At 39.0% G+C, this 10,555-nt stretch overlaps 1 protein-coding gene across 1 annotated transcript; it reads right to left on the bottom strand.

The window, feature by feature from the left end:
• Positions 1–2,540: 2,540 nt before the first annotated feature.
• Positions 2,541–9,879, bottom strand: LOC135787469 (solute carrier family 22 member 7-like). Its single transcript, XM_065297452.2, has 10 exons — positions 9,444–9,879; positions 9,194–9,297; positions 8,963–9,117; positions 8,674–8,842; positions 8,402–8,525; positions 8,146–8,255; positions 7,805–8,019; positions 4,114–4,222; positions 3,770–3,976; positions 2,541–3,580 (listed from the first exon to the last, which is right to left on the bottom strand). Exons 1-10 carry the CDS (start codon positions 9,822–9,824, stop codon positions 3,514–3,516), a joined length of 1,641 nt encoding a protein of 546 aa, XP_065153524.1. The 5' UTR covers positions 9,825–9,879; the 3' UTR covers positions 2,541–3,513.
• Between the last annotated feature and the right edge of the window lie 676 nt (positions 9,880–10,555).

A 10,555-nucleotide genomic window follows, 5' to 3' on the forward strand; every position in this document is an offset into this window, starting at 1 on the left:
GCTAATAATATAAAATATCAAAGACACATTTGAATAAAAATAAACACTTGGAAACAGTCCAGAATACTGCTTAATAATTAATATTGCACTTTGGAAGCAATATCCACATTTTCGCCTACAGTCATCACAGAGATTTCATTCAATTCTAGTCAAAGCATTCAGGAGTGCATTATATGGCCCATGTGGGCTTTTTGCACTGTACAATTATATCTGATTAATTCTCAATTTTTAAAAAGCAGGTGATGCTTAATTCTATCCTGGAAACTCCAGTTGCACATCTAAATGTTTGTGGGACTGTCACTGCTGTAAAACACATTAGGTAATATAATTTAGATACACTGTAAAAAATCATATCTATCTTTAAAGCAACACTATGTACTGTAGTTTCCATGTAAAAATGACTTACAGCTCTCCCATGTGGTTGAAAAGCGCAACAGTGCCTGGTATCAGACACTCTTCTGCAGGCAGGGGGAGGGGCGGGGCTGTGTTTCCTACCCTCCACCGCCATTTTCAGAGTGTGCTTGTAGCAGCTAGGAGGCTGCTCAGGTTGCAACAACAGTACAATTTGTCCAGTTAAAAGTTGTTCTATCACTGAAATAATTTTAGAGACATTATTTAAATGTAAAAAAACTACATAGTGTTGCTTTAAGTTAAATAATTTCAACTTATTTATAAGTTATGTCAACTATATAAATATAATAGTCAAAAACCTATAATAGTAGGTTTGATTGACTTACATAACCAATTTGATTAATTACCATCAAATTATTGATTAATTATTAAGTAACATTTTCTTTAATTGAAAGTAATGTAATGTAAATAATAATAAAATAATGTAAAAGTTTGAGAATGCCATTTTGTGTTGTGTTCAGTGTTCATGTCTTTTATTTTGAAGTTCTCTGTTCCATGTTCAAGTCTTTTATTTTGAAAGTCTTCCCTGTCATGGTTGTCTCTTGTTTCCCTATTTCCTGATGTGTCATGTTCTGATTGGTTCCATGTCAGTATGGCCCTGTCCCAAATGGCACACTCCGGACTTGTGGTCCTCCTCAGAGTCCGCACTTTGATGACATCACGTAGTCCAGACTTTAGGGACCCTTGATGCGAGTCCACGTGGGTGCACCGGAGTCGTATTTTGGGACAGACTCGAGCATCACACCGGAAAATAGGTAGAGAAGTTGCCCGTCAGTGTGAACTCCTCCCTTCCGTCGTCTGATTGGTTCGATTGCCCTTTCGCAAGGACTTCTGGGTTGGCAAAGTGCGCGAAGCCTGCTGCAATGCAGGCTTCGCTGAAGACCGCATCAAGGGGGCAAAGGAGGCGCTGATGAGCACACTTCAAAGCGTAAAAATGACAGATGGGACACCCTACGGACTCGTAGACTACGCGAGAACGTGCAATTTAAGGCCACGAGACCGAAAGTCCACATGAAGTGCGCCATTTGGGACAGGGCCTATATAAGCCTTCTTGTTCGAAACTGGGGTCTCTGTGGAACAAAAAGAGGCGTTTCCCAATTTTTGGGCGTTTTCAAACTGAAATAGGTGTTTAAAAAAATAATGATGTATGGCTTTTCAGGGCTTCCGTACTTTTTGATTGGATGATTAAAAATGCCTAATCCCAGTTTGAAAACGGCCCAAAATAACTTAAAAGTTATACTTCTAAATTAATTATTATTTATTAAATTAAAATTATACTTCTCTTGTTTCCCATTGTCCTTGTCTAGCTTTGTTTAGTGTACCTGTATCTACTGGGGTCTCTTGCCATGCCATGTTTTATGTTTGTTCATGTTGTTTTGTTAATAAAACTGCACAATTCGTTTACGCTCGGTGGATATATGGTTACAGAAAGTTTGAAGGAGCCAGGAACTGATCAAACTCTATCCCTGTATTTTTGAACAGGGGAAATAACTCAGAATTTCAACTTAAGACAAATAAATCCATCAAACATTTCTTCTTTCAATTATTACACTCTGGTGGTGGTTATGGATTAACATAACAATTCTGTTACTTATTCTAATAAAAATGACTACAGCAATTTCAGCATTATGGATGTGACATTCAAAACTTGAAATATAAACTCACAGAGAATGCATTCAATGCATTAAATCATCTTTTTATACTAAACCACTGATGATAAGAGTGTAGATATCAGACCAAATATCAATCTGTTAACAAGTTTTCTATTTAAGATGAGGGAAAAATAACAAAAGGACAGGCATTTTTGGGAGACACATTTGTAGGAATTCTGTGAATTAAAAGGCAATGCAATAATACCCACCAAATAAAGAAAGGAAGGCTATTCAGAGAATAATATTTATTTTAGGCTTAATTTTTGTATCTGCATATACACTATGAGAATGTGGAAAAATCAACATTGTGGATGTGACATTAATTTTCTCTGAAATGGATGTGCCAATTCTGAAATGTACACACACAAAAATGCTTTAAAAACTTAAACAAAGACTTAGGTATTTAAACAAGCATATATTGAAATTAAAATATACTGTATTGAGATTACAGTATTAATTTACCTACTGTTTTTCGCCGAACTCAGAGGTCCTCTGAGAAATTCAATCCCGTCCGGATGCAAATGTCTGTGTTTGCCCGCAATATCTTTTGAAAATGCGGTTCTTGTTGTGTTTTGGCTAACGTGATATGCCGTAAGGTCTCATTAACGTGCTTATATTGTACTTCCTGAGTTCATTCAGATATGGATGTTTTTTCAAATCAGCGAAATAAAATAACTAAAATCAAGACGAGCTGAATATTAAACACTGTTAAGACTGGCCACTGTAATATTATGCCGTGTTCCAGGCAACCTGTAACCCGTAAATAACAACTTCAAAACCACGACTCACGACTCTGAACTGGGAGTACATCGATCTAGTACGACTTCACGGGTTTGAAGTCACAAGTTTGACTACCTGGAATGCAGCATTAGTATAAGGTAAACCCAACCTTATTAACTCCGGAATGGTAATGTTAATTAATAAAGATAATAAATTGTTATTAATCATTATTTCTTTATTTCTTTGGGTTTATTATAAGCAGCCAGTTATTTAAAATACGTAGGCTACTTTAGTAGGATTTGTATGAGTTCTTTTAATTTGTTAAAGTTAAATTAATAAATGACATGTTCTGTAATAATTTTACATTTAAAGCAAAATATCAAACATTACAAACACGTGTATCCAGAGCACGTGATATTCTGCAACGGCCAAATGCATGAAACAGACACTCCCATGTCTGGAATAGCATGAGAATTTTAATCCCGTCCGAATCGGTACATAAAATCACAGACGTCGTGGGGGACACGTTGAAACTCAAACGTCGTTTGGAAAACTAATCCCGTCCGTATAGTGCTTAAGTCTTGGTCACTCTACTGATGAAAGATAGGGGTCATTTGGTGATAAAAAGTTTAGACGAGCAGTAAAAACATCAGTTGTTCAAACCTTTAGGGTGCGGAGGATTGGAAGAGACCGAAACTGGAGGGCTACTGAAATAACATTTCAGCAATTGTCATTTTTCGTTTGTTGTAACTTTCTCAGCTTCATCCTGTTTTTCATAATGTTTAATGGGATTTTTCCTATGTAATAAAAAAAGACACAGGACTTTAAAGAACACACAAAGTGAACACAATAACTATACAGTCTGTTTAATAACTTTACATTTGTTTTAAGTTTGTAAAGAGTATTTTTTAAGTTTTAAAATATTTGAAGGTTAGTTATTGCTTTGTTATATGTCAAATAACACATTGAATCAGCTATATACTTACTTTGTACCCTCAATGTCCTCTATAGTCTCAGGTAGACACTTTCCTCGTGTCTCAGGTAACTGCCAAGCCATGAAACTACCAACGAGTGCCACAGAACAGAGGGTGATCTGAGGGAGATACCCCCAAACATTGTCCAAAAGCAAGACCACAGGAGCCAAAGCCACACCCAGACGACCCAAGAAGGAGTTATAACCCAACCCATTTTGCCTGCAGGACCCACACAAATGTATTACACACACACGCACGCACGCGCGCACACACACACACACACACACACACACACACACACACATTGTACATAAGATGTAAAGCTGTTATTAATTCTGACAGTGCAGCTACAGTACCTGAGAACAGTAGGGTAAAGTTCAGAGCTGTATAATAAAAAAGTAGCTACGGCAGCAGCTGAAAAACCTTTTCCCAGTATAGCTACCACAGTACGACCAACCCACTGATCTGAATGAGAGAGAGAGAGAGAGAGAGAGAGAGAATTTTGATACATGTATTTCAAATAGGTATTTCAAATTCAAAATAGTATTTTGTAATTTGTAGTTGATAGGGTTCATGAAAATGCCTTGATATTTTTTATCAAAATACTTGAGTGTTTTATATTTTTGTATTTTTAAAATACTGTCAAATACTCATCAATGCGATTAAATTCAGATTAAATTTCTGGCTACATTTAAAATCTAATTGTTGAAATTATTAAATGTGTCCAATGATTTGATAAATAAATAATTGATTGCTGAGGATTGTAACTTGAAGTAACTGTTTAGTAGGATCATGATATTTTAGTTTGCATACCATTGCATGAATGAATGCCTGACACAAAATATATTATAATATTTATGATAACAATCAAATGATTAATTAGTTAGAAACTAATTGCTATGAATACAGGTGCCTTCAGTTGTCTTCTCATGAATAACTTGTTTGTCAGTGTTGCTAATGCAAAGTAGGCCTTTTGTTACCGGTTGCATGTCAGATTTTTGCATCCTGACTGATGGCAGCCAACTCTTGCATAATGTTTTGTTCCCACAGCCAATTAGTTATCACTTTCGCCTTATGGCAAGGTGTTCTAGCATGCTGGAAAAGGCATTGTTCATCACCAAACTGTTCTCTTTCAGTCAAATTTCAGACAAATTGGGAATGCGCTTCGCGGGAACAAACTACTTCGAGAAACTAGTAAAACACCGGTGAACTTGGCATGCAGGTATTTACATCCCCCGGCATACACGCTAGTATTTAACAAGCAGCAGGTGCAAAGTTATAACTAATTGGCAGCAGGTGCAATACCAAATCAGCCTTTTTTGCTTCAAAAGCCGGCAAATATCTGCATGTCAGAAGCTCTTTCTTTACCTGCTCGGAAAACTCTCTTTGTGTCTGACGTTGGTTGGATGGACAGCACCACAGAGGAGACTCGCAGTTTATTTCCACCTCTTTATTTTGTTCATTTATTTTGAGTTGAGTGTGTGCGTTGTCTCTCCCCTGCGTGCTTCATCAGCTCAGCACAACATCTAAAGAGTGATTTCCCTAAAAGAGCAGCATGAGTTGAATTTGCGTGAACCCCCACGGGCCCCACCCACACTTCAGTTGCCTACCAGCGTCTAGGGCGCGGCCATGAAGCTTCGGAAGGATGCTTTCATATAACGGTGCTGAACCGGTCTTCTGGCTCGACCAGTAGCTCTCAGCACCCTGATCCACAGCCTGAGGTTCCATAGAAGACAGATGGCACATGTTCTACAAGACCCTCAGCCTTTGTCGATCCTCGAGGACTCATTATCTGTCGCAGTATTGGAGGGGTTTCATCATTCACGGACGCCGACTCGGATTCGCTCCCTCCTTTGGATAAGGTTGCGGAGCCCATGCACGACCCTGAGATGGCGGCCATGCTCCTCCTCTAGTAGATTCCCCTGAAGAGGGATCTTTTTTCTCATACAGGGGGAACATTATGGCATTCGAAGCTATTTATCGCAGGCGGAATCTAAAACTGTCTCTGCAGCACAAGCGCCATCCACGAGACAGGCTTATACACTGAAATGGAACCTGTTTGTTGAAGGGTGTTCATCTTAATGAGAAGAACCACGGGAATGCCCAATCAGTGTTTCAGTATTTTGTGCTTTTGTATCTTCAGCAGCGTTTGAGAGGAGGCTCTCCCCCTCCACCATTAAAGTTGGCATCGCTGCGATTTCCACTCACCACACTCCGATAAATGGTAGGTCAGTGGGTCAGCACAACCTGGGTATTAGATTCTTTAAAGGTGCTCGATGGCTAAATCCCTTGTGGCCCACATCTGTTCCTCCTTGGGACCTGTCTGTTTTGCTGAAAGCCCTACAGGATGGTCCCTTTGAGCCTCTGCACTCTGTGAGTATAAAGTTTCTAGGGGACCTCCAAGCATTTTCGGTCGACGATTCGTGCCTTCAGTTCAGGCCTGCTGAATCCACGTAACACTAATTCTCAGGTCTGCTACGTGCCCAAGGTTCCCACCGCTCCTTTTAGAAGCCAGTTGGTGAACCTGCAAGCGCTGTCGGCAGAGGAGGCAGACCTAGCAATGGCTTTGTTATGTCCTGTACTGTACGTGCACTACGACTCAAAGCTTTAGGACCTCAGATCAGCTCTGTGTCAGCAAAAAGGGAAAGCTGTCACTCAGCAGAGTATGTCTTGGATAGTGGACACAATCACCCTTGCCTATCAGGAGCAGGGCATCCCATGCCTTTTTAATTTGAGGGCTCACTCTACGAGAAGTGTGGCATTAACTTTTGCATAAGCATGTGGTTTCTCGCTGACAGACATTGGTAGAGCTGCTGGCTGGGCAACACCTAACATGTTCACTAGATTCTAGTGTTTGTGTTAATCCTGTATTCTCTCAAGTCCTTTTCTTAAACCAGTGAGAACCCTGAAGGTTGGCTCGTGTGTTGGCTTGCAGCCCTTTTTTTGCTATACTATTGCGCCATTATGGAACGCCGTAAGTGACAAAATGCGTACAAAATAGTTTGGTACTCCTCCATCGCCTTGACGGTTGATGTTGCGGAGCATCGGCTGTCAGCCTTTCACTAGATATATTCTCTGAAAACCTGTTTTAGACTAGGCGTCCACATTGCATCCCCCAAGATGGTTCCTATGTGTGTATTTCTGTGGAGTTAAAATGTACCATGGTTTCCCTTAGCAGAGTCCACTCTGCGTCTCTCTCTCTCTAGAATGTGATATTACTTAGAGAGTTTTCAAAGCTAATGACTTATTGAGTGTTTCAGACACCACACATTGGTAAACTCCTTGGGGGGTGGCATTCCTAGTTCTTCCAGACAGGTTCGCTTCCCAGTTTGCCTAGTTCACTATCATAGGTTTAGTTACAAATAATGACCGGCCTTCTGCAAGTAAGCCCAGGTTCCGCCTCTTTAAGATAGAAGAAGGAAGGTTTACGCGGGCACTGGAAGGGTCAGCTTTAAGTGGCACATTGGTAGGGTTTCCAATAGTGTCGTAGCAACAATGTCTCGGTTACCTATGTAACCTTTGTTCCCTGAAGGAAGGGAACGGAGACGTCACATCCAGTCGCCACAGATTGTTGTTCCACTGCTGATATCAGCCAGGGCACTGATGCTCGGCTTTCTTAGCAAAAATAGCTGATTTGGTATTGCCTTTTGTGAGGGCATCAGGGCTAAAAAGCAGTGAAGTGTTTCTTTTTATTGGGGGGGGGGGGGGGTGATTAAAATCATTTTTGTGGCAATTGCAGTTCATTTGATCACTTTCATAACATTCTGGATCATATGCAAATTGCAATCATAAAAACTGCGGCAGTAGACTTTGTGAAAATTAATATTTGTGTCATTCTCAAAATTTTGGGCCACGGCTGTACACTGTGCATCACTGTGTAAAGCCATAACACGCCCTCTAGTGTCTTGAATACATGATTTAGAGTGTCTGAATTACAATACACTGTATTTATTACATAAATTTAGCCTAATGTTTTCCCAACTTAATTACCAATAAATCTGATCAGATTTATTTTCATTGTTAGTCATTGTCCATCACTGGTCTTACCTCTGGGCATGAATATGTTTATCATGAGACTGATTCCTGCCAATAGCAGAGTGAAGGTAAATGTTTTGCGTCTGCCAATCTTTTCAAGCAGATAATAGATGCTCAGTTTAGCAGGAATCTCGATGGCTCCATACACAAACTGAGTCATGTATATGTCAAGACCAAAGCCTGTAATGTTAAGGCTTATTCCATAGGTGGCAATAGCAACACAAAGCCTGTAAATATCCAATAAAAGCCATTAATGCACAATTGAATATCTAAACTATGTGTTTGTGCTATAATTAAACATGTATAATTATAGAATTTTTAGATGAACTTATCCTTTTAGTTCAGTTACACACCATATGGTCCCTGTAAACAAAGACAGTCTCCTCATTTTAGGGGTTCTGATGAGATCCAGGTAAGAAAACATTTTCTTTTCTGTATCTGTTACAATAATGCTAGAGAGAGCCTATGGGGAGAACAATGAATAAGCACCCCTTCCACCAAAACTAATGTATTATTGTGCAGCTCCCAGAATCATTACCACTTTTTATTACATTAACTAAGGCCTTGTATGTTGTTCTTTTAACAGGAAAGAAAGAATATCCGTCTCACCTCAGGTTGGATGCTTTCACTAACGTTATCCCTACGATTCATAACGGCACATCTATGTAGATAATAATGAGCTTTTTGGGTCTTTCCATGGACTATCAGCCATCGAGCTGACTCTGGAACCCACCTACATCAGAAACATTGGTCTGTGAAACACTGCAGAACTGAACAACACACAGACCAAACTTGTACAGGATAGGAGGTAAGCAGGAAAACCCTTTGTGAAAACATGCATGCTTCATTTGTTCTTGGTTAATTTCTAGGAATGTATTTACCACCAGAGGATTGTGCTCAGAAGTACAGGTGAAGTGATGGCCACTGTCAACCATCTCCAGTCTCTCACACAGAATGCAATTAGAGACAAACCGGTGATCCCAAAAGTCGAACCCAAGCTGTCAATCACACGCACCATTCTTCTGTTCTGAATGTCAACCCATTCCACATCTAAAATTAAAATCACAAACTCACTGTAAAAAATTCAATGTTATTTGGAAACATTTCTTTATATAACTAAAGCATTGCACAAACAGTGGAGTTGGAAAAGAAACCAAAAGTGATTCTCACTGAGTACAGATGAGATTGTAATGATGCCAGTGATGGTAAATCCAGTGAAGAATCTCAATACTGCAAACATGATGAAGGAGGAGGAAAAAGCGCTGGCCACTGCAAAACCCATTCCTGATAAATACGACAACAGCAGCGTTGGTTTACGCCCAAATCTACATGCAGTACAGAACAACGATGTAAAAATTGCTTCTTATTGACCTATGTTTCATATTTTTACTGAAATATCACCTATCACTCAAGTCTCCAAATAGTACAGCCCCAAACATTGACCCAACAAAGAAGACAGTGGCAGCTGCTTTATTCAGCCCTGTATTATCACACACCAGATCCCACTTTGCAAAAAAAAGAGATATAGAAAACTGATTTTTTTTCAAATCTGTCATGAAATTGTTAATAGCTGATCAATAAATGTACATATCAAAGAATGAACACCAGGTTTTAAGTTTTTAGTAATATTTTTAATGCTTTTGCATCTTACCTGTGTGGCCAAAGTGCTGGTGAATGTACTGTTATCATACTCCCATCCATTCTGACACTGAACTACAGGAAGATCTGTGGTGTTGGATGAATTTGACAGCAGATGAAACTGAGGATGAGAGAACATGAGACACGAAGCAAGAGTGCCATCTTCTTGTGTTGGAATACTGACAGTCAGTCTCTCCTCCTGAGTCAGATTCCAAAAGATCCCATCAGCATCCAGGTGGCTGATGTTGCAGTGGTGAGACGGGATTGCAGTGATAAAGTTGCTCAGTAGGAAATGACAGGGAAGAGTAAATATTCCTATGAAACTGATGCAGATATTAATAATCTGGAACCTACCAAAGCCATTGATCTCAGTAAGTAGATCTTCAAACTTCATACTTCTTAATGATCTGAGTTACGTCTTTTCTGTGTTATTACAAAAAGTCTGGCTTCTCTAGTGAGTATTTATTGTTATTTGAGAGGTTGGTAATTATAAGCCAGACACGCTTGTACTTTGACCATTAAACATTTGCAGTGGTTGTATGTGTCTGTGTTAATGCCAGTACATAAATGATTGTACTGTACCAAACCTCGTTCTTGCCAGAAAGTGTTAAATGGTTTACAAATTCACAATATTAGCCACAACATAGTAAATTCTGTCTTCTAAAATTAATTACATATAATAATTGTGCAAAGAGGCAGCATAATAATGATAAAAATCAAACCGAATAGCTTTCAATTAAAACTTTTTATATTAAGTGTATTTTTTATTTCCTTTTCTATACATTGCTAATATTATAAAATGTCAAAGACACATTTGAATAAAAATAAACACTTGGAAACAGTCCAGAATATTGGTTAATAATTAATATTGCTCTTTGGAAGCAATATCCACATTTTCTTCTACAGTCATCACAGAGATTTCATTCAATTCTAGTCAAAGCATTCAGGAGTGCATTATATGGCCCATGTGGGATTTTTTGCACTGTACAATTATATCTGATTAACTCTCAATTTTTAAAAAGCAGGTGATGCTTAATTCTATCCTGGAAACTCCAGTTGCACATATTAAAGTTCGTGGGACTGTCACTGCTGTGAAACACATTAGTTAATATAATTTAGATACAC

The sequence above is a fragment of the Paramisgurnus dabryanus genome, chromosome 17 (genome assembly GCF_030506205.2).
Source record: "Paramisgurnus dabryanus chromosome 17, PD_genome_1.1, whole genome shotgun sequence".
NCBI lineage: Eukaryota > Metazoa > Chordata > Actinopteri > Cypriniformes > Cobitidae > Paramisgurnus > Paramisgurnus dabryanus.

Excerpts from the sequence above, each read along its gene's own strand:
- LOC135787469 (XM_065297452.2), bottom strand. The coding sequence starts at position 9,824 with ATGAAGTTTGAAGATCTACTTACTGAGATCAATGGCTTTGGTAGGTTC. Across the intron at positions 9,298-9,443 it reads CCAGCACTTTGGCCACACAG|TGGGATCTGGTGTGTGATAA; the intron begins GTAAGATGCAAA and ends TTTTTTGCAAAG. Across the intron at positions 4,223-7,804 it reads AAACATATTCATGCCCAGAG|ATCAGTGGGTTGGTCGTACT; the intron begins GTAAGACCAGTG and ends TCTCTCATTCAG.